This window comes from Anser cygnoides, chromosome 28 (genome assembly GCF_040182565.1).
Source record: "Anser cygnoides isolate HZ-2024a breed goose chromosome 28, Taihu_goose_T2T_genome, whole genome shotgun sequence".
In the NCBI taxonomy this organism is placed as follows: Eukaryota; Metazoa; Chordata; class Aves; order Anseriformes; family Anatidae; genus Anser; species Anser cygnoides.
Window position 1 is genome coordinate 1,811,008 of NC_089900.1, and position 23,770 is coordinate 1,834,777.

Below are 23,770 nucleotides of genomic sequence, written 5' to 3' on the forward strand. Positions count from 1 at the left end.
ATTGCTCACCACCCAATGATCGATGCCCAGCCCATCCCCGAGCAGCGGTCCCCCCGACCCTGGCCAGCCTGCATTGGGATCCAGTGTTGCGGTCCCTTGACATTTGGTTTAGGGTAAAACCAGCTTTCAGAAGGATTTGGATTATTTCTTTCTCTTTCTCAAATACTTCTGCTCTGTTGCTCCACATGACAATGTCACCAAGGTATTGCAGGTGTTCAGGAGCTTCCCCCATTCCAGGGCAGTCTGGGTCAGTCCATGGTAAATGGTAGAGCCAATTGCTTTGTCAGTCACCCCTTCCCTAGAGGGGGATCCCAGCTGCTTGGCTTCCCTGCCCTCTAATTCCAGGCTATTGGCCCTGTTCTCCCAGCACTGGAGCAGCCAAGTGACAGTGTGCTCACCTAGATGATGACTGAAATTTTTTCACAAATCTCATAGCTCGCCCTGGGATAAGGGTCTTGTAGGTTACTGATGCCGTTCTGATCTCTTCCTCTTTGCCCTCCTTCTTCCTTGGTGGCCCAACTTTGTTGAAGCATTCCTTGTCTTCTTCCTCCTTTCTTGTCTGCATAGGAGTTCCTTTCCTTTCTAAGAAAAAAATAAACAAATGTTTTTTACATCCATAGTTTTCTCTTGCATATAGGAGCAACCAATAGTGGCACAGGTTGGTTCTCTGGCACAGCAATGGGGCCCATCAGAGAGGCTGGAGTGGCTGTAGGGCCTGTCACAGGGGTTGGAGCGGCGGCAGGGCCCATCCCAGGAGTTGTTGTGGCTGCAGGGCCTTTCAGAGGAGTTGGAGTGGCTGCAGGGACCGTCACACAGGTTGGAGTGGCGGCCTGTCACTGGACTTGGAGTAGCATTGACTGTGTCTTCTATACTTAGGAAAAGCCCCAGCATGTTGCAGTGATTTGTGTCTTTTCACAAGACTTTTTCATGCATTTCACCAGTTTTTTAGGATTCTGCACTTGCTCAGGGGTGAAGTTCCAAAGCATTGGATGTGCCCACCGCTCTAGGGGCCTGCCAGTGTCCTCCCATGCTCCTAGCCCCTACTAAATCTCCTGCCTCGGGGCAGACTTCTGGATGGCATTCTCAAGTACTTGTTTAACCTTAAACAAAAGCTGAAACACATTCAGGAGACATCACAATAGGAACAGGCTGGTTTGACCATCCCAGGGATATTCAAAGCTTTGAAGAGCTGTTGTAACTAGCCTGGAAGAGAAAGGGGAGGTGAAGGAGAAAGGGAGAGTGAAGAAGTTGTGAAAAGTGTCACCCTTTTGTCAGCTCCCTGTCCCTATCTACCAGCTCAGGGGCTGAGTACCAGGGGAACAACTGGTCTTGCTGCTGAAGGCTGAGGCAAAGAAGGCATTAAATACCTCAGTCTTTTCCTCATCTCTTCTCAAAATGTTTCCCTCCACATCCAATAAAGTATGAAGATTCTCCTTAATCCTCCCCTTCTCGTGTATTTCTAAAAACATTTTTATTGTCTTTGCTGGTAACAGCCAGACTGATCTCCAGTTAGGCTTTGACCCTTCTAATTTTGTCCCTGCAAAGCCTTGCAACATTTAGGACAAAGCTCCAAACAAAATGACAGAAGGCATGAGAAGGAAGCACAGAAAAGGTGCCTTCCATGCTCTAGCCTTCTGTGAGCCTGTGCTGCAATTCCGTTCAACTAGTTACTCCTGTATTGTCCAAACTCTCCTGCAACTTCTGATGCTGCTATCTTGTGAGAGACAGCACAATCAGGGGAAGCCCTCTGCCTACAGACATTAACAGCTGACACAACGGAGCATCTGTCCAGGGGAACCTTGAGAAACAGTAGGATGTTGCCTACAGAAACCTCTTGAAATTTAGAAAGAGAAAAGCCTAGTCCTGCAACAGAAGAAGAAGAACCCCATGCATCATGGTAGACTGGGACCCTGCTGAGTGAGCAGTGCCCAGGAGGAGGAGGGCCTGGGCACCACGAGGGATGCCATACGAGCAGCGGTGCCTGCTCACCAGGAACCAGGCCGGCTGAATACAGAGCTGCCGTACAAGGAACATGGCCACCAAGAAAATCTGAGTCATCTCACTCAGCTCAGATCCGCTGTGACATGACACGGACAAAGGTCTACAGCTAGCAGGGAAAGAGGTGCAGGTGTGGGATCGCCTAGGAAAGTCTGATGTGGAGAGGAGCAAGGGCTGTGGCAAGGCTGAAAGTCCCAACAGGACCCAGGTCTTTGTGTCCATGGCTATGGCTGTTGTCTCTGCCACTGAGGCCTATGAGGAGACAGCTTGTTATTAAAGTACCAGGGAATCATTGCTTCCTCAACCCCACCCATGAACCAGGCAGGGGTCATACCATTCTCCTGCACTTTGCCATGCACATCCCCATCTCCTACTGCCCCAGGAAGAGCCCTGAGCAAGGTGTGACAGAAACAGATCTCCCTTCCTGGGTGCCAGTGGACAAGGTCTGTTCCTTTTCTTTGGTGAAACACATCCAGGTTGTCTACACATCAGTGTCACCTTTACACTGCCTTTGTCTCCTTGTTCTCACTGCCTCCTCCAATGTTCTGCTCTAACGAGCTCCAAGGGAGGCTGTGTCAGTGCTGGCCCTCAGGGAGACACTGCAGGAAACTTGCCTCTGACTTGGACTTCTTGAGAGATTTCTTCAATTGTCTCTCAGTGCCTGAGGTTCGTGGGCCCATCACCAAAACCCGCAGAGGGGTGATTCCAATGCCTTGGGCTGGGCCTGTGCTGCTGAGCTGGGCCGGGCTCCTGGGACAGAGAGAGCTCCTGGCAAGAGGGCCCTGGTGCAGAGAGCCAGCTCTGCCCAGGAGCAGCTCCTTTGCACAGCGCAGCAGGGCTGGGGGCTCTGACTGCAGGCACCCAGGCAGAAAGTGATTCCAGGCAGCCTGGAGGGTGCGGGCAGAGGAGAGCTCAGTGCAGGAGAAACCTTCACAGCTCTGCACACGGTAAGTGTCCGGCTGCAGGACAGTGCAGGAGAGGTTCCTGGAAGGGGCTCCTGGATCTGGGACGTCTCTGCCTGGCCAGGAGCTGCCAGGATGTCTCTTGTGGCTCGTGCTGTGTGGAGGAGAAGGTGCTGCAGAGCAGCCTTGCGCAGAGGAAGGGGAGGGCAGGGGCTGCCTGCAAAGAGGGCACTTTCTGCAGTCTCTGCCTGCATTTTCCTGCTCTAATTCTTGTGCAGGCTCTGTGTTAACAGAGTTGTAGGGATTGCACAGGTGAAGGAACTTCCTATTGCATTGAACTGAGACATAAACAGGTTAGTGATGAACCTGAGAATATCCCTTCCCTTCTCTCTGTTTACACACTGCACCAGGGCTTTTCTGAGCTGTTCTTTAGGACCTGCAGAGAGGGAGATGTCCCCAGAGCTGTCCCCATCCCTGGGAGGTGTCTGCAGGGCAGAGCTGGGCACACTGGGCGGATGGAATTGTGTCTGTGAGCATGGACGGGAGGAGACGTGGGGACAGAGAAAGAGCTGCTGGCAGGGAGAGCTGCAGGCAGCAGGGACATGGGCAGGCAGTGAGAGGGAGCTGCTCCCTCCCTGCCATCCCCTGAAGTGCAGGCGCCTTCCTTGCAGCAGCCCCTGGTCTCCTCTCCTCCCCAGCACAGCTTCTGTCATGGCATGTATAATCTGTGGGGCTGAGAATACGGGGTGTCTGAACCCTAAGTCTCTGTGTAAGTAGGCACATTTGCTGCAGGCCCCCTCCACCTTCCTCCATGGAAGAAGGCACAGAATCACAGAATCATAGAATATCCTGAGTTGGAAGGGACCCACAAGGATCATCGAGTCCAGCTCCTGGCTCCACAGAGGTCTTACCCCAAAATTCCTACCATATGACAAGGAGCATATTCCAAACGCTTCTTAGACTCCAGAGCTCTTTTCCCTCTGCTGCCTGTGCCGGCCAGGTGGCACAGGGGTGTGAGGACAGGTTCTACCTCACCGACAACGCAGCCTCGGCACCGGGTTGGGTCCGCCCTGCCTGCCCATGCCTGCTTCTCTCCCTTGCCCAGCGTGGCAGCTGCTGGTGCCTGATTCTGACAGGGAATGCTGTGCATGGAGGGTGAAGCAGGAGGAAATGCTTCCTGTTCTCTCCGGCCAGACACAGGCAGTCTGTGAGCTAATTTCCTCTCTCAGGGTGGGGAATAGAGAAGACTCACATGGAGTCACACAGCCAAACACCCCTCACTCAACAGAGGGATCCCCTTCCCTGGAACCCTCCTCCAAGTACATGGCTCTGTTGGCACCTCTGTGTACCACTGCTCTGGAGCAGAGGTGGCCCATCAGGAGCTGCTGGGCAGAGGCATTTGCTGTGTACAGGACACTCAGCCAGCACAGAGCAGGGCTCCAGCCAGGGAGAGACAAAAAGGTCCCCTAGAAAGAAAGGCAATGTGAAGGCTTCATTGAAGAATCAAATGGCTGTAGCTCAGAGCAATTTTCCCTAACACTCTATATTTTTTCTTCTTTGGCAGTGTCCCTGATGAAGGGCAGCAAATGCCCAACATCAGCTCTGTGAGCGAGTTCCTCCTGCTGGCATTTGCAGACACGCGGGAGCTGCAGCTCCTGCACTTTGGGCTCTTCCTGGGCATCTACCTGGCTGCCCTCCTGGGCAACGGCCTCATCCTCACAGCTGTAGCCTGCGACCACCGCCTCCACACCCCCATGTACTTCTTCCTCCTCAACCTCGCCCTCCTCGACCTGGGCTGCATCTCCACCACTCTCCCCAAAGCCGTGACCAATTCCCTCTGGGACACCAGGGCCATTTCCTACGCAGGATGTGCTGCACAGGTCTTCCTATTAGTCTTCTTGATTACAGCAGAATTTTATGTTCTCACCATCATGGCCTACGACCGCTACGTAGCCATCTGCATGCCCCTGCACTACGGGGGCCTCCTGGGCAGCAGAGCTTGTGCCCAGATGGCAGCAGCTGCCTGGGGCAGTGGCTTTCTCCATGGTGTCCTGCACACGGCCAGTACATTTTCCCTGCCCCTCTGCCAAGGCAATGCTGTGGACCAGTTCTTCTGTGAAATCCCCCAGATCCTCAAGCTCTCCTGCTCAGATGCCTACCTCAGGGAAGTTGGGTTTATTGCATTTAGCTTTTGTTTAGGTGCTGGTTGCTTTGTTTTCATTGTGGTGTCCTATATGCAGATATTTAGGGCCGTGCTGAGGATGCCCTCTGAGCAGGGCCTGCACAAAGCCTTTTCCACGTGCCTCCCTCACCTGGCTGTGGTCTCCCTGTTTATCAGCACTATCGTGTTTGCCGGCGTGAAGCCCCCCTCCATCTCCTCCGTATACCTGGACTTTGTGGTGGCAGTTCTGTACTCTGTGGTGCCTCCAGCACTGAACCCACTCATCTACAGCATGAGGAACCAGGAGCTCAAGCATGCACTGAAGAAGCTGTTTCAGTTGTCTTCCAGAAGCAATTAGCTGCTGCTCTGCTGCTGCAATGGGAAAAACTCACCAAAAAAACACGGTGTGAGACACAGCCTTTCAGTGCCAGGTACCAGGTCCACAAATGCTGGCCCCAAACTGTGAGAAGCAAAGTAACAATGTTACGTACAGAAGGAGAGAAGATGGATCCTGAGGATACAGGGCTGCAGGCACCTGTGAGCAGTACGGACACTGACCTGCGGTCTCAATGCTCTTAGGGTAGGGAATAGGATAAAGAGGCCAGTGCCTGTCCTGTGCCACCTCCCCTCCAGCCCTGCCCTCCTACAGGTGGAGTATTTCTCCCTTACTCGGGCACCAGCAGCGCTTTGCCTTCCTCCACAGGGAGATGAGCCACAGGCCGGGCTGTGTGTGAGGGAGCAGCAGACCTGAGCAGAAAAAAAGCCAGTTTCATGGCACCGGGGCATCTGAAGGGTCCAGCCCCTGCGGTTGGGTCTGTTCTCCGCAGCAAAGAGCTGTCACCAAGCCCCAGGTCTGTGGTTGCTCCTGCAGCTCTGAGGACCACTCCAAGGGCATCACAGTAATGATGGTCAGGACCTATGAGGGTCAGCCCGCCCATGGATCGCAACAGGAGGTTGGTAGGATTCCATAGTACACAAGGACACAGACACCTCGTTGCTCCGTTTTCATGAATGTCTTTATTACAAATTGCTACAAAACCCTACCTGTAAAGCAACTACATAATGCAAGAAACTACTAAGTTACCACTAGGAAAGCAAATATGGGCTTGTGATGCTTTCCCTAAATCTGCACCAATAAATACTATTTGAGCTGCTACTGGTACGACACTCATGAATCCACTTGGTGGATGGCACAAGGCAGGGCACCTTCCCCTTCTTTCTTTGGGGCCAGTCATGATAGCTCTTGAGTATTGTGAACATCATTGGGCAACCCTAATGACATGCCTCCAGACTCTGTTTCTGGCTTTTTCCAAGGGTAAACAACTAAAGAAAAGGGTACCGGAGGGCTGTTGGCATAACTGCCTTGAATACAGAGAACGTCAAATAGTTGTCTACCTTGCCTGGTCTCGCACAGGACCCTTCTGTTGTGGGGTTGCTGAGAGCCGAAGAAGAGCAGGTGCCGATGGCTGCCACAACAGTGCACCGGCAGCAATAGCGCACTGACCTCCAAGTCCTCCAAGCTCAAGAGCTGTGTATTCTTGTGAGCAAAAAGTCAGACAAAGGGGGCAGGAGACCTGCTTGGATGATCAAGGAGATCCTGGAGTGACTTAAATGAAAGAAGAAAGCATACATAATGTGGAAAAGGGGACAAGCCACTTGGGAAGAATATAGGGACATTGTCTGAGGATGCAGGGAAGTGACAGGGAAGTCCAAGGCCTATTTGAAGTTAAATCTTGCAAGAGGTGTCAAGGACAACAAAAAGGGCTTTTTCAAATATATCAAGAGCTGAAGGAAGACAAAGGAAAATATGGGCCCACTGGTTAACGAGGTGGGTGCCCTGGTGACAAAGGATACACAGAAGGCAGAATTACTGAATGCCTTCTTTGCTTCAGCCTTCACTGCTAAGACCAGCCCTCTGGAATCTCTGAGCTTCGGGACAAGGGAGGAGAGCTGGAGAAACGAGGACTTTCCCTTGGTTGAAGAGGATCAGGTCAGAGATCTCTTAGGCAAACTTGACACCCACAAATCCATGGACCTCGATGGGATACATCCATGAGTGCTGAGGGAGCTGGCAGATGTTATGGCTGGCCCACTCTCCATCATCTTTGAAAGGGCATGGAGAACAGGAGAAGTGCCTGAAGACTGGAAGAAAGCTCATGTCATGCCAGTCTTCAACAAGGGCAAGAAGAAGGCCCCAGGCAACTACAGGCCGGCCAGCCTCACCTCCATCCCTGGAAAGGCAATGGAACAGCTCATCCTGCAGGTCATCTCCAGCATGTGGAGGAGAAGGTGATCAGGAGTAGTCAGCATGGGTTCACCAAGGGAAACCATGCTTCACCAACTTGATAGCCTTCTGTGACGGAATGACTAGCTGAGTGGGTGAGGGAGAGCAGTGGATGTTGTGTACTTTGACTTCAGCAAGGCTTTCAGCACTGTCTCCCATAACATCCTCACAGGCCAGCTCAGGAAGTGTGGGATGGATGAGTGGACAGAGAGGTGGATTGTGAGCTGGTTGGATGGCAGAGGTCAGAGGATTGTGTTTAGTGGAACAGAGTCTAGTTGGAGGCCTGGAGCCAGCAGTGTCCCCCAGGGATCTACACTGGGTCCAGTCCTGTTCAACTTATTTGTCAATGACCTGGATGATGGAATAGAGTGCACCCCCAGCAAATGTAAAGATGTGCTGTGTTTCAGGTCAAAGTGCTCTGTTTTGAGTCAAAGCTCACCTTTTTTTTTTTTTTTAACCCAAAAACCTCATGTACAGGTGCTGATAAGGTCTTGGTAGATAACCAAATAAAGGAACCAGCAGGTAGTCATTTTCTGTTTCATTTTCTGTGACTCTTGTTTCTCATAATTTCTCTTCAGGTACAGCAGTGCTTGTGGGATGAAGAGCCCAGCTGCAATGCGGAGGAAAAGCCCTGGTGGCCCTTGGGGCTGCCCCATTTTGCCCTGGCAGGCACTCCCTCTCTGTGAGTCAAGGTATTGCTGGCATTTGTAATCCCTGCTCAACTTTGTCCTTGGGGTTACATCGTGAACGAATTCATCCTCAAAAGAAGGCTCTGCCCCATGAGCACCCGGTGTCCAGCTGGTTTGGAGATACTGCCAAAGAGTTCTCAGAAACACTGACAAGCATTGCAGAGTGATAGGTTCACTGAGACTGGAGGGGATGTCCAAAGCCCATCTAGCCCACCCCACTAGCCAAGCATGGACACCTAAACCAGGCAGCCCAGGCCCATTTCCAGCTGGGCTTTGGGTATCTCCAGTGATGGGGACTCCGGTACTTTTTAGGAAACATGATCCAGTGCTTGGTATTGCTCACAGTAAAAGTGTTTTCCTGTGTGGAATGTCATGTATTCTCATGTCTTGTCCTGTCATGAAGACTGCTGAGATTGTCAGAGGAAAATACCTGATAGCAAATCCATGTCTCATAGCCACGTCATAGCAGCAGACAGAGACGGGGCTGAGGGACTCAATGTTTTCTCTGTATTAGTCTGTACCAAAAAGTTCTCCTAGGCCTATGTATTCAGTAAAAGAGTTCAAGGATGAGAAGAGCATGTGTTGACAGGAAGGCTATGAAAAGCCACCAGGACAAGGGCCAGTTTCTGCCCCTGCAGGGGACTGACCCTGGGCAAGGCCCAGCTTGGGAAGCAGCCCTGTCAGACGTTCTTGGTGGGCAGTGAGCTGGGCAGGAGGCAGCCGTGTGCCCTGGCAGCACAGGAGGGAAGGCTGAGGGGCACCTCACTGCAGCCTGCCAGGAGCTGCAGGGATGTCAGGAAGAGCCCAGGGCCAGGCTCTACCCCGCAGCCACAAGCCCTGCCTGCCCTTCTCCTGCCATGCTGCATGCGGTGACTGCAGCAGAGGGGACCCCCAACCAGCCCCTGCATGGGGCTCTGCCACCCGCCTCACCCCAGCCCTCTCCAGTGCCCTCCTTGCTGCTCTCTGATGCACGCCAGGACCTCCCAGTGCATGCCGGCCAGCACATCTGCTGAGGGCCAGTGCAGCTGCTGCAAGGACAGGGAGCTCAGCATGGCCCTTGCAGCCCCCTGCCCTGGGCCTGCCTCTCCCCCTGCCCTCGGCCCCAGCCTTGTCTCTGCTGGCAGGAGCGCTCTTGGCATTCGCTTCCTGGCCTCCCCTCGCCTGTGCACAGCTGCTGCCCACTCAGGCTGCTGGCACAAACGTGTCCTCACAAGCAGCACCACTGATTGGGATGCTTCTGCTGGCCTCCCCCACCCCACTGCCTTGACTGTTTGTCTCTGCTGAGCCCCACCTCCTGCACCGAATTGCATCCCTTGGCTGTCAGCTCACTCTCCCCTGTTCTGTGGGATGACAGTGCTATGGTGGGACGTGTTTCCAGTGGGCCATCTACCAGACACAGTAATGAATACTATGAGCAGGACTAGAGACGTCCTGCTTCCAGCCAGGGAGAGGCAGGGAGGAAAGGGACAATAGGGTTTACTGGACTGTGTATATTTAATGGCCTGGCACATCAGACCCACAAATTTATCAGGCTCTACTAGACACCGGTGGACAGTATATCCTAATGCCATCAAGCTATAAAGAGGTAAAACCCTCCTGTATTTCTGGAGTGACAGGGGGATCCCAAGAGTTAACTGTATTGGAGCCTGAAGTGAGTCTAACTGGGAAGGAATGGTGAAAGCACCCCATTGGGACTGGCCTGGAGGCTATGTGCGTCCTCAGCATAGACTACTTCAGGAGAGGGTACTTCAGAGTTCCAAGAGGGCACCGGTGGGGCTTTGGCATAGCTGTCTTGGAGATGGAGGACATTAAACAGTTGTCTACCTTGCTTGGCCTGCCACAGAATCCTTCTGTTGGGGGTTTGCTGAGGGCTGAAGAACAGCAGGTGCCAATGGCTACCACGCTGGCACACCTGAGGCAGCGTCACACTAACCGAGACTCCCTGATTGCCATCCATGAGCTGGTTCATCGACTGGAGAGCCCATGTGTAGATGTAGAACTTAGTAGCATGGTTTAGTGATGGACTTGTCAGTACTAAGGTAAAGTTGCATGACCTGGCTTACACATCCCAGAGTAGTGTAAGGCACAATGCAATTCTTCTTGCCTTCTGCATCTATAGCACAGGAAGTATGACTTTGCCCTACCCTATTGACCGGACAGGTCTTTTCACATTACTCAATTTAGTTTTCTGTGGCTGGAAGGGGACGATTTCCCAAAAGAGGCTAAGCTCATGGGTACAGCTACAGCCACTTGAAGATATATTTTCTTTACTTTCATCCTGAGTTTTCAACAGAAGACCCAAGAGAGACCATGGATGTCCAGGTGTCTACTAAGTTTCAAGCTGAATTTCTCAGGTTCCAATGGTCATTTCAACTTATTTTATTTTATTTTATTTTATTTTATTTTATTTTATTTTATTTTATTTTATTTTATTTTATTTTATTTTATTTTATTTTATTTTATTTTATTTTATTTTATTTTATTTTATTTTATTTTATTTTCCCAAGGAACCCAGGACTTATCTTAGAAAGGGTTTCATGTGCTGGGCTGGGCTGCAGTTACAGGGACAAAGACCACTGCTGGCAGTGGCGGTGTCAGACCTCCAGACTCTGCTTTTCCTCCCGATGAAGGTCTCCAAAGAAGTCACCCTGGATCAACAGCAATAGGAGAATGATGCTCAAAACTGAAATGCAGCAAAATTCAGCCTTTAAAACAAGAAAAGATTTGTGTTAGGTGCTTTTTGAAATCTTCCTTAACTACATCATGCAGGCTCTGCAATTAGCTGTACAAGCTGTGAAGACTTGAAGAAAACTGTGGAAGAGACGTTAGGAGTTTCTGCATTTTAATGAGTTCCATGGTGTACTTTGGTGCTGAGTCTATGAAGCTCAGGTGCTGAGAGGAGAATGATGTAACCGCTTGAGCAAGTAAAGTCAGGAGGAAAAGTTGAAGTGACTTGGAGTATTAATGGGCCCCACTGAGGGCTGTTACTAACAAAGTCTCCCCAAGGGTGCGTTAATGCAGATAATTGAAGGCCATGACTACAGACAGGCAAAGCGCTGTGCTGAGAAAAGTCTTGGTTGGTTTTGGTGAAGCAGAAGAGCCAAGGCCTGACCCCAGCCACTGGGAGAGGAGATCCTGCACCCCCACATCTGGCTCAAGGCTCTTCCTGGGGGTCTGTGGGATGCAGTGGGCAGTGTGATGCCACAAGAAGAACAGTGGTATGCCACTTCCGAGCTGCTGCACAGGGTTGAGAGGAATCAATGAGGCCCCATTGCAATGAATATAACATATCTCCTCATAAGCTCTAGCCAAGGGGACAAAAACTTCAGGGCTGCTGGGTCCTTCCCTTCTTACCAGCACGCTCTGCCTTCTCCTCTGCAGGCTTTCCTATGAATCCCAACTCATCAGCCTTCTTGCGGCCTGTCAGCCAACCAGACAGAAGTCACCTCACCAGCATCTTCCAAGCCATGGGCCTGCTGCTGGCCTTGCAGCTTCTTGGCTGGACACAACCAAGCCTTGTGCCTCCTGCTGTCCAGTCAAGGACTCAAGCAGAAGGGACAGCACAACCCATATGCGGGCCTTCTTTCTGCCTGGGTCCTCCTGGCTATGGAGGCAGAGGGGATCCCACAGTCAGCATGCCAACCAGGTGCCTTCTGCTGGCCTAGCAGGGCCACTGGCAGATGTCAGCCCAAAACTACAGATCCCAGGGAGAAGTCAAGGGTGACCTGTCAGCTACTTCAGACAGAAGTGACCTCACAGTCCCTTTCCGTGACATGTTCCTGCTGCTGCCCTATCATCTGCAGAGACAGAAGTGACCTCACAGTCACTGTCCCAGTCACATTCCTCCTGCTGGGGCAGGAGATCCTGAGGCAGAGCTGAGCTCATCAGAGCATTCCCACCCATCTCGTCCTTGTGTTTGACGAGCTGATCAGATCCACGGCCCCTCACATTCATCTTTGAATGCCATGTGACTGTGCAGCAACCTCACGGCTCCTGCCCTGCGCCAAGCGGGTAAGCGCCTAAAGTTAAAGGTTTGGAGAGGGGTTGAAGGTGAGGAGGTTAATGCATAGGAACAGGGGCTTTGGGTGTTAGTTGTTCATGTATAGGATTAGGGACTAGAGCTCACCTTTCTGAGTTAGAGATTAAGGAAAATCTAGTGGAAGGGTTTGGTGTTCTGTTTAAGGTGTGACCTCTGTGGTTAGGGTATGGACAAGCTTTGCGGTTTAGGGTTTTGTTTAGGTCTGTTAAGAAGTTGTCCAGGGTTAAACAGAGCATTTCAATGCTGGTATTAAGGGCAGGGATCAAGGTAAGCATGAGAAAAAGCATAAGGGAAAGAGGCTATGGGCTGAGTTTTGGCTTCAAGGGATACTTTGAGGTCTGGCATTAGAGTAGTGTATTCCTCTCAGGGTGTGGAGTAGCATTTAGGTTTAGGGATTAAGGTTACTGGTTGAGACATGGGAAGGGCCTCACATGAATTTTTGAAGTTAGTGTTAGAGCAGCATTAACATTACCTGAACTCTTTTCCTCTTCAAAATCATTAATTTCTGCTGCCCTAGGTCCTCTTCCCTCCCCTAAATCTCACATTGCTCCTAGCCAGGGTTTAGCTGACCTGCCCATAGCAGTAATCTTGTTGGGATCAGCTTTCTGATGGCTTTCATGATTTCAGAGTATCTGTCTCACCTCTGTTGGCTACTCCATTCCTAAAACAGAAGTGTCACCTAAGGCTAAATGGAAGAGGACACAAACATGTCTGGGAGCACCTTGCACAATGTGCCCAGCAGCTCTGCACCACCACAAAAGTGAGCTTCTTGCTCTTAAGTTTTGGTTCCAGAATGGCTCCTATGGATTCAAGCTAACTATTCCCAGGCCCTCATGCATGCTTCAGTTTCCCCCAAGGATCATGGAGGCACTGGCTGACTCTGTGTAGAAAACTGAAAGCAGCCGTGGAGGATGACTTTAGGCCAAAGTTGAAATCTCTGACATGACAGCCAGAGGTGCTACTCTGCAGAGAGAGGGGGCTGTGGTGCCTGGGGCATGGGGGCACTCTGCAGGACTGTGTTGGGCAGGCTGGGAGGCAGACCCAGCTCATGGGGTCACTGCCGTTGCCCCAGGGCTGCAACAAATCACTCACCAGACTCCTTTGCTGGGGCTGCTGCATGCCCTGGGGCTGCAGAGCTCTCCTCTGCCTGCTCACACCAGATTGAGCACTTGAGCTCTGGTCAGTCCACTTTGGACATAACATGGTGCTCAGCAGGAAATACTGGGGTCATCTTTCCAAGACAAGGTGGCAGTTTCTCAGAGATTGGCAGCACAGCGGTCTGCTTGTGGGAACTGATGAGTTACTAAATATTCATCATGTTTGGGGTTGGAATTTCTTTTTCTTTAATTTTTCTTTTCCTTTCCCTTCCTTATGTGTCTATCTCTCTGTGAGTTTTTATGTTCTTTCCCTTCTCTCTCGAGATGTGTTTCCTCCTCTTCCTCTAGAGGAGGAGGAAGCAGGCAGCTCATGCATGTGTAGTTGCTGGTTGGGGTGAGCAAGGAGGAGGCTGGCTATGGTGCAAGGAAATGGAGGTCGGTGAAGCTGCAGGAGCCCTGGTCTCTTGCCTGGGAGATCCCCAGCACAGAGTGCCTGTGCCCCGCAGGGCCAGCCCGGCTCCCCAGGCCAGCACAAGAGGCCTGCCCCAGGCACAGAGCTGCCTGCCCCAAGCAGGTGCCTGCAAAAAGAGCTTTCCCTTTCTCCTTTACCCATCTGTGCAGGCCCAGAAATGCTGCCCTACTCTTCCCCAGGGCCATCCCTGCTCCCAGAGAGACTTGCCCAGGGCAGTGTGTCTGTGATGGCCTGGCTGGCTGTTGCTGCTTCCCTCCCCGTGCTCCCTGCAGGGCCCCAGCTGGTGGTGCTGCTGTGCAGAGCCAGGGGCTGTTGTGCCCTGGGACCCCCGGGGGTCTCCCCCCTGCCTGTGCTGCTCAGGGTGGGCAGCAGACCCAATTCCATGGGGATCTCTGCTGCTGAACCCATTTCCATCTGCCCTGATGGCTCAGCAGCACAGGACAGTGCTTGGCAGGGCCACGGGGTGTCTCTAAGGGCACAAAGGGCAAGCGAGTGCTGCACCAGACCTCGCCCACAGCACTTCAAAATGGTTATCCTCAATTAATCTGCAGTCTTATGGGCCTTTGCCTGCTGGCTCTTCACCACCTCTTCTGCCATTGCAGAGCCCTCCTTTAGCCCATGGACTCCTCAGATTTGCCTTTTCCTTTACCAGACCCTTCTTTGGATGGTCACTCATTTTATGAGGTTCTAATCACTGCCCACTGAGCACATTGTCCCTGCAGATCCCCTGACATCTGCTGGAAGCTTCAGATTCCTCTCCAGGCTGGCATTGGACATCTACCCCACTTCAGGGGACAGTGTTGTCTATTTGGGCATGTGCTGCCACAAAAGGAGTTCTTGGCCCAGCCCTTGGTTCCTCACAAACCACACTGGGACTTTCAGCCCATGTCCTTCATTCCATGAAGAACCCCAAAAAATCAGAAGAGCAGGGAGCAACCCCTTGGCTCTATTCCTGATAACACATTTGGAAGAGGTGTCCAGGCTTCTGGATTTGCCCTGAGCAGCCCCTTTTGTTATTTTGGAGCTAGCAGGGAGGCCAGCTGTGACCCAGGGCTGCACAGTGCCTGCTGCTGCCTGCAGGGACAGGGATGTCACTGTAGGGACAACAGGACTGTCACCAAGGTACATGAGATCTCACGGATTATCCAAATACAAGAAGCACAATGAGGAAGCCAAAATAGAGCAGCAGTGAAAAGACCAGGTCCTGCTGCTGGCCATGGCCATGGCTCCAGGGAAGCAGCAGCCCCAACCTGAAGGCAGCAGAGAGGCAGAGCCCAGGGGGCAGTGAGGGGCAGCCCCGAGGGCCAGCAGGACTGCTCCTCCATGTGGCAGCTGGACTCTTGGCTCCGAGCCCCTCCTGCATGCTGGGGCAGCTCTCCAAGCTGCAGAGGAGGTGGGAAGAGCGGGATACTGAGACCAATCAGGTTCTGACAGCTTCTCAATTGTCATTATCTACAAGGCAAGCATGGTTCTACAGGTACATGAGACATTTATGTGAAAAAAAAAAGAATAATTAAGAGATATGAAAATAAAAATACCATTATTAAATGAAAATCTAAAGATGCAGTATAATATATTATAAAAGAATTCTAACAAAAGACTATCCTAACAATTTTATAGAAAAACAGTGAGTTCTGATTGGATTGTGGGCTTCAATATTACTGATGAAGAAGCATGTATCCAAAGAGTATCCTCACTGCGTCCTTGAGCTCCTGGTTCCTCATGCTGTAGATGAGGGGGTTCAGAGCTGCAGGAAAGACTGAGTACACAAGTGCCACCACCAGATCCAGGGACGGGGAGGAGATGGAGGGGGGCTTCAGGTAGGAAAACATGCAAGTGCTGAGAAACAGGGAGACCACAAACAGGTGAGGGAGGCACGTGGAAAAGGCTTTTTGCCGGCCTTGCTCAGAGGGGATCCTTAGCACTGCCCTGAAGATCTGCACATAGGAGAAAACGATGAAAACAAAACAAATAAAGACTAAAGAAACACTAACTACAATAAGCCCAGACTCCCTGAGGAATGACTTTGAGCAGGAGAGCTTGAGAATGTGGGGGATTTCACAGAAGAACTGGTCCACGGCATTGCCTTGGCAGAGGGGCAGGGAAAATGTATTGGCAGTATGCAGGACAGTATACAGAAAGCCACTGCTCCAGGCAGCTGCTGCCATCTGGGCACAAGCTCTGCTGCCCAGGAGGCTCCCGTAATGGAGGGGCTTGCAGATGGCAACGTAGCGGTCATAGGCCATGATGGTGAGAAGGAAATACTCTGCTGATATGAAGAAGAGAAAGAAAAAGACCTGTGCAGCACACCCTTGATAGGAGATGGCCCTGGTGTTCCTGATGGCATTGGCCATGGCTTTGGGGAGAGTGGTGGAGATGCAGCCCAGGTCGAGGAGGGCGAGGTTGAGGAGGAAGAAGTACATGGGGGTGTGGAAGTGGTGGTCGCAGGCTACGGCGGTGAGGATGAGGCCGTTGCCCAGGAGGGCAGCCAGGTAGATGCCCAGGAAGAGCCCGAAGTGCCGGAGCTGCAGCTCCCGCGTGTTTGCAAATGCCAGGAGGAGGAACTCGCTGATGGAGCTGCTGTTGGGCATTTGATGAGCTTGGACACAGTTGTCTGTTGAAGAGGAGAAGGCAGAATGAACAGATTCCTAAGAAGAAAACCTATTGCAAGACTTAGAGCACCCCCAGCCTGAGCCTCTCTCTTTGCAAAGAACCTTTCTGCAGCTCTCTTGGGCTGTGGCTGGTGCTGTCTGAGAGTGGCACTGGGAGCTGGGGCTGCTGTGGGCTCCAGAGGAGTCCCTCCTGCTTTGCAGCAGGAGGAAAGCAGGAACATGGGGGAAACTCAAGTTCAGTCTACGAGTTTTGCAGTGTTGTTGCAACAACAGATCTGAATACAGAGCAGAGCAGAGCTGCGGGGATTTTATTTGCTTTCTTTTTGTTTGCTTTTCTTATCCCAGTTGCCCCATAATGCTTAAGAGAGGCGTTGGATTGTTGAACTGCCTGACATTTCCTGTGCGCTCCTCGTGAAATCCTGTGGGTGCTAGGAGGCAAAGGGACTGTGCCTTGCTGAAGACTGAGCAGAGCAGATATTCCCACCAGACCTGTTCTCAGCTGCCCTGTGTCACCCCTCTGTGAGCTGCAGGACCATCCCACTGAGGTGTTTCCCTGAGAAGAAACTGGAGACAGCTGAGAACAGAGAAGCCCCAGTCCAAGTGCAACTGGACAGCATCCTCACCTTGTTTCTGTAAGGCTGATCAGGATCTCAGCTCTTCCCTCCTAACCAGGGGTGCAGAGGCCTCACTCCAGCTGCCCACAGACAGCCATCCAGCAGCACGGACATGGCCTTTGCATGGAGGTGTCTTCTTCTTGGGGAACCTGGATAACACAAGGATGCCATGAGAGAGCGGCTCTAGCTGGAGAACAGCCCGCAGCCCAGGAGTATGCCCCATGCACAGAGCCCCATGCACCCCACAAGCTGGGGTGTCCCAGAATTGCAGCTGCAACCCCTGCAATGTCTGGAGGATGCCTGGCCACTCCGCTTTTGGCTGACCAAGGGCAGCTAGGTTAGGGCGCTCTATGTGGCTTCTGCCAGTCTTCCTCACCACGCAGTGCAATCCAGCAGGACTCTCAAAGCCCACTGCATTGCCCACTGCCCTCCCAGAAACAAGACCCAGGAGGAGACCCTTCCAGGACCTGCAGCTGCATGGCCCTGCAGCCAGACACTTGCCTTGTCAAGGGCTGTGCAGATTTCTCCTGCAGTCAGCACTCAGCATCCTCCCACTCCCAACTGCCTCCAAGCCCTCTCTCCTTCTCTCCTCTCTGTGTCTCTGCTGTGGTCAGAGCCCCCAGCCCTGCTGTGCTGTGCAGAGGAGCTGCTCCTGGGCAGAGCTGTCTCTCTGCACCAGGGCCCTCTTGCCAGGAGCTCTCTCTGTCCCAGGAGCCCGGCCCAGCTCAGCAGCAGGGGCCCAGCCCAAGGCATTGGAATCACCCCTCTGGGGGCTTTGATGATGAGCCCACGAACCTCAGGCACTGAGAGCAAACTGAAGAAATCTCTCAAGAAGTCCAGGTCAGATGCAAGTTTCCTGCAGTGTCCCCCGAGGGCCAGGACTGACACAGCCTCCCTTGGAGCTCGTTAGAGCAGAACATTGGAGGCAGTGAGGACAAGGAGACAAAGGCAATGTGAAGGTGACACTGATGTGTAGACAACCTGGATGTGTTTCACCAAAGAAAAGGACTACGCCTTGTCCCCTGGCACCCTGGAAGGGAAATCTGTTTCTGTCACACCTTGCTCAGGGCTCTTCCTGGGGCAGTAGGAGATGGGGATGTGCATTGCCAAGTGCAGGAGAATAGTATGACCCCTGCCTGGTTCATAGGTGGGCGAGGTGTCAATTAGACTCTGGTGCTTTAGCAATTGGCTGTCTCCTCATAGGCTTTAGTGGCAGAGACAACAGCCATAGCCATGGACACAAATATCTCATAAGACAGCTGTCTGTGAAGCCGGCCTGGTTCCTGGTGAGCAGGCACCTCTGCTCTATGGCATCGCTCGTGGTGCCCAGGCCCTCCTCCTCCTGGGCACGGCTCACTCAGCATGGTCCCAGTCTGCCCTGATGTGTGGGGTTACTCTTGTCTGGTACAGGACTAGGCTCTTCTCCTTGTAAATGTCAAGAGGTTTCTGCAGGAGAAATCCTGGGATTTCTCAAGGTTCTCCCTGACTGACGCTCCATTCTGTCAGCTGTTAATATCTGCAGGCGGATGGCTCACCCTGACTGTGCTATCTATTATAAGATAACTGCATCAACAATTGCAGGACTATTTGGACAATACAAGATTTAGTGGAATAAAACTGCAGCACAGTATCACAGAATGATAGGGGATGGAATTCCACTGGATTCTACCTTTTCTCTGCTTCCTTCTCATGCATGCTGTCATTTTGTTTGGAACCGTATCCTAAATGTTGTGAGGCTGTGCAGGGACAAAATTAGAAGGTCGAAAGACCAACTGGAGCGCAATTTATTTACTAAAGATATATAAAAAATAATATATATTTTTAAATTCATAAAATTAAAAAAAAAAAGAAAAGAGGATATATGAGAATCTTCATCCTCTATTGGTTGTGGGGGGAAACATAGGTAAAAGTGATGAGGAAAATGCTGAGGTTTTTATTGCTTCCTTTGCCTCAGTCTCCAGCAGCAAGAACAGTTGTTCCCCTGGTACTCAGACTCCTGAACTGGTAGATAGGGACAGTGAGTGGAATGAAGCTCTCATACTCCGTGAGGAAATATTTAGAGACACGCTACTGCACGAAGATATATGCAAGTCTACAGGGGCCAGACGGGATCCACCCAAGGGTACTGAGGGAGCTGGCTGAAGCACTCACCAAGCGGCTTTCCATCACTGATCAGCAGTCCTGCCTATAAGGGGAGGTCCCAGTCAACTGGCGACTAGAAAAGGTGACGGCCATCTACAAGAAGGGCCAGAAGGAGGATCTGTGAACTGCAGGCCTGTCAGTCTGACCTTGGTGCCAGGGAAGCTCATGAAGGGGAAGCAGATTATCTTGAGTACCATCACACAACATTTACAGGACAACCAGGAGATCAGGCCCAGTCAGCATGAGGGAAAGTAGTCAGCATGAATAGATGAGGTAAAGTCTGTGGATATGGCCTACCTAGACTTCAGTAAGTCTTTTGAGACCATTTCCCACAGCATTCGCCAGGAGAAACTGGTTACTCGAGGCCTAGATGGATGTATGCTTCATTGGGTTAAAAACTGGCGGGGTGGCCAGGTCCAAAGAGTCATGGTAAGTGGAGCTAAATGCAGTTGGAGGCTGGTCACTACTGGTGTCCCCCAGGGCCCAGTACTGGGGCCAGTTCTCTTCAATATCTTCAACAATGATCTGGACGAGGGGATTGAGTGCACCCTCAGTAAGTTTGCAGATGACACCAAATTCAGAGCGAGTGTTGATCTGCTCGAGGGTAGGAGGGCTCGGCAGAGGGATCTGTATAGGCTGGACCCATGGGCTGAGTCTTGCACTTGGGGCACAACAGCCCCATCCATGCTGGGGGAAGAGTGGCTGGTCAGCTGTCCGGCAGAAAGGGCCCTAGGGATATTGGTGGATAGTTGGCTGAATATGAGCCAGCAGTTTGTTCAGGTAGCCAAGAAGGCCAAGAGCATCCTGGCTTGTACCAGGAATACTGTGGTCAGCAGGCCTAGGGAAGTGATTGTCCCTTTGTTCTTGGCCCTGGTGAGGCCACACCTCAAGTACTGCTTTTAGCTCTCAGGCCCCCAGCACAAGAAGGACATGGATCTATTAGAATGAGTCCAGAGGAGGGCCATGAGGATGATCAAAGGGCTGGAGCATCTCTCCTATGTAGACAGGCTGAGGGAGTTGGGGTTGTTCGGCCTGGAGAAGAGAAGGCTCTGTGGAGACCTTACAGTGGCCTTCCAGTACCTAAAGGGGACTACAGAAAAGCTGGGGAGGGACTCTTCATCAAATAGTGTAGCGATAGGACTAGGGGTAATGGTTTTAAACTGAAAGAGGGTAGATTTAGATTAGATATTAGAAAGAATAGGTTGGAATTATATGATCTTTAAGGTCTTTTCCTACCCAGACCATTCAGTGATTCTGTAAATATGAAACACAGCACCAAAGCAGCTATTAGGAAGAAAAATGATCGCAGCCAAAACTAGGACAATATCCCCCGCTTATTCCATACATTCTACGTCATGCTCAGGTCTGACACTTTCCAATTAATCACTACCACCTTTTCTGTCTTTTGAGACACATAAAGAATGTCATGTCCTTAGTCTATTGGTGTCTATAATAATAATAATAATAATAATCATAATAATTCCTTTTGTGTCCTATGAAACAGCCTTTATCTCAACCCATGAACTTTTACTTTTTTTTTCTCCCAGTTCTCTCCTCCATCCCATTGGATGAATAGCTTAGGCATCTGAGCAAGAGAGCTTGAAAATCTGGGGGATTTCACAGAAGAACTGGTCCACAGCATTACCTTGTCAGAGGGGCAGTGAAAATATGTTGGCAGTGTGCAGGACAGCATTGAGAAAGCCACTGCCCCAGGCAGCTGCTGCCATCTTCACAGAATCACACAGAGAATCACAGAATGTTAGGGATTGGAAGGGACCTTGAAAGATCATCTACTCCAATCCCCCTGATGGAGCAGGAACGCCTAGATCAGGTCACACAGGCATGTGCCCAGGTGGGTTTTGAATGTCTCCAGAGGAGGAGGCTCCACAACCCCCCGGGCAGCCAGTTCCAGTGCTCTGTCACCCTCACTGTAAAAAAGTTTCATCTCATATTTAAGTGGAACCTCCTATCTTCTAGCTTGCACCCACTGTCACTTCTCCTATCATTAGATGTCACTGAGAAGAGCCCCTGGTTCCGTCCTCCTGACACTCACCCTTTACATATTTATAAACATTAATAAAGTCACCCCTCAGTCTTCTCTTCTCCAAGCTAAAGAGACCCAGCTCTCTGAGCCTTTCCTCATAAGGGAGATGCTCCACTCCCTTAATCATCCTCCTGGCTCTGCGCTGGACTCTCTCAAGCAGTTCCCTGTCCTTGAGCTGAGGGGCCCCGAACTGGACACAATATTCCAGATGAGGTCTCACCAGGGCAGAGTAGAGGGGGAGGAGAATCTCTCTCGACCTACTAACCACAGCTGTTCTGATACACCCCAGGAGGCCATTGGCCTTCTTGGCCACAAGGGCACAGTGTTAGCTCATGGTCATCCTGCTGTCCACCAGGACCCCCAGGTCCCTTTACCCTTCGCTGCTCTCCAGCAGGGCAGTCCCCAGCTTCCACTGGTGTCTGGAGTTGTTCTTGCCCAGATGCAGGACTCTACACTTGCCCTCATTACATTTCATTAAATTTCTCCCCACCCAACTCTCCAGCCTGTCTAGGTCTCACTGGATGGCAGCACAGCCCTGTGGCATGTCAGCCGCTCCTCCCAGTTTAGTGTCATCAGCAAACTTGCTGACAGTGCGCTCCATTTCCTCATCCAAGTTGTTGATGAATATATTGAATAGTACTGGTTACAGTACCAACCTTGAAGGACTCCAGTAGATACAGGCCTCCAACTAGACTCCATCCCATTAACCACAACCATCTGGCTTCTTCCCTTCAGCCAGTTCACAGTCCACCTCACCATCTGATCGTCCGGACCACACTTTCTCAGTTTAGCTGCGAGGATGCTGTGGGAGACGGTGTCAAAGGCTTTACTGAATCAAGATAAACCACGTCCACTGCTTTACCATCATCTGTCCACCCAGTCATATCCTCATAAAAGGCTATCAGGCTGCTCAAGCGTGACTTCCCCTTGGTGAAGCCATGTTAACTGCCTGTTGACAGCTGTTCGTTTGAGGAGGGGGAGTGAAAGAGCAGTGTGGCAGAGTTCAGCTGTCCATCAATGTGAAACTACCAAACTGTTCAGCTCTGTTATTGGCACCAGCTACGAAAGGAGAGGAAAACTTTCTGTCAGTATATTGGGGAGATTCTGTTTTATTACAGAAAAGCAAAGAGAGGGGCAGTGCTGACATATAGGTAGACAAAACAAACAAACAAACAAACAAAAAACCGCATAGAGCAGTTTCATAACTGAATGGACACTGTATAAATCAAAACCGTTTTTCTAGGAAACTAATGAACAGAAGTGACAATGAAGATAAAAGTAACAATAATGATAATGAAACAAGTATCCAGGAAATCACTTTTGGAGAAAGAGGAGAAATTTATCAATGTTCAGAAACACCCATGAAGCTACTTTTCTAACAGCATCTCTGAGCTCCTTGTTTCTTATGCTGTAGATGAGGGGGTTCACTACTGGAGGCACCACCGAGTACAGAACTGCCACCACCAGATCCAGGGATGGGGAAGAGACGGAGGGGGTCTTCAGGTAGCCAAATATGACAGTGCTGAGAAACAGGGAGACCACAAACAGGTGAGGGAGGCATGTGGAGAAGATTTTGTGCCGTCCCTGCTCCGAGGGCATCCTCAGCACTGCCATGAAGATCTGCACATAGGACAGCACGATGAAAACAAAACAGCCAAACCCCAAAAAAGCACTGAACATGAGAAATCCAACTTCCCTGAGATAGGAGTCTGTGCAGGAGAGCTTGAGGATCTGGGGAACTTCACAGAAGAACTGCTCCACGGCATTGCCTTGGCAGAGGGGCAGGGAAAATGTATTGGTAGTGTGCAGCAGGGCATAGAGAAAAGTACTGCCCCAGGCAGCTGCTGCCATCTGGGCACAAGCTCTGCTGCCCAGGAGGCTCCCGTAGTGCAGGGGCTTGCAGATGGCAACGTAGCGGTCATAGGCCATGATGGTGAGAAGAAAATACTCTGCTGACATGAGAAAGGGGAAAAGAAAGGCCTGTGCAGCACATCCTGCATAGGAAATGGCCCTGGTGTCCCAGAGGGAATTGGCCATGGCTTTGGGGAGAGTGGTGGAGATGCAGCCCAGGTCGAGGAGGGCGAGGTTGAGGAGGAAGAAGTACATGGGGGTGTGGAGGCGGTGGTCGCAGGCTACGGCGGTGAGGATGAGGCCGTTGCCCAGGAGGGCAGCCAGGTAGATGGCCAGGAAGAGCGCGAAGTGCAGGAGCTGCAGCTCCCGCGTGTCTGCGAATGGCAGGAGGAGGAACTCGGTGATGGAGCTGCTGTTGGACATCTAATCTTCCTGGACAAAGGGAACTACACAAGGAAGAAAAGATGGTGATAAACTAGGAGAGACAACTCTGAGGAAAACCTACCCCAGTTCTCATCGAAGCCCCCCTACAGTTACTTTCCCCTTTCTGAGACCTTGCTTGAGATCTGGTTGGTGATGTCTTGAGGGTGCCTCTGGGAGCAGCGGTCTGTGCTGTGGGCACTGGAGGAATCAGACTTGCCCTACAGCTCTAGGTAAATAAGAACAGGTTGTTTTCTCTGCTTTAATCTCTCTCTGATCTATGTAGCATTACAACTGTCAATACTCTTGACTGCAGAAAAGCGTTTGTGGTTTAGTTTCTTCCAGCTGCCTATGTCACACTCAGAAGCATTTTATATGAGGGAAGAAAACCCTGGCATTTGTAAGGTATTCCAGGGGAGATCTTGTGAGTCCCAGGAGGCAAAGG

General features: G+C 51.3%; 1 protein-coding gene across 1 annotated transcript; it reads right to left on the minus strand.

Moving 5' to 3' along the window:
- Window positions 1–22,368: 22,368 nt before the first annotated feature.
- LOC136787329 (olfactory receptor 14C36-like) lies at window positions 22,369–23,660 on the minus strand. The gene has a single exon (XM_066984489.1). The coding sequence runs from the start codon at window positions 23,326–23,328 to the stop codon at window positions 22,369–22,371; it is 960 nt and encodes a 319-aa protein (XP_066840590.1). The 5' UTR covers window positions 23,329–23,660.
- Between the last annotated feature and the right edge of the window lie 110 nt (window positions 23,661–23,770).

Coding starts and splice junctions, on each gene's coding strand:
- LOC136787329 (XM_066984489.1), bottom strand. CDS start 23,328: ATGTCCAACAGCAGCTCCATCACCGAGTTCCTCCTCCTGCCATTCGCA.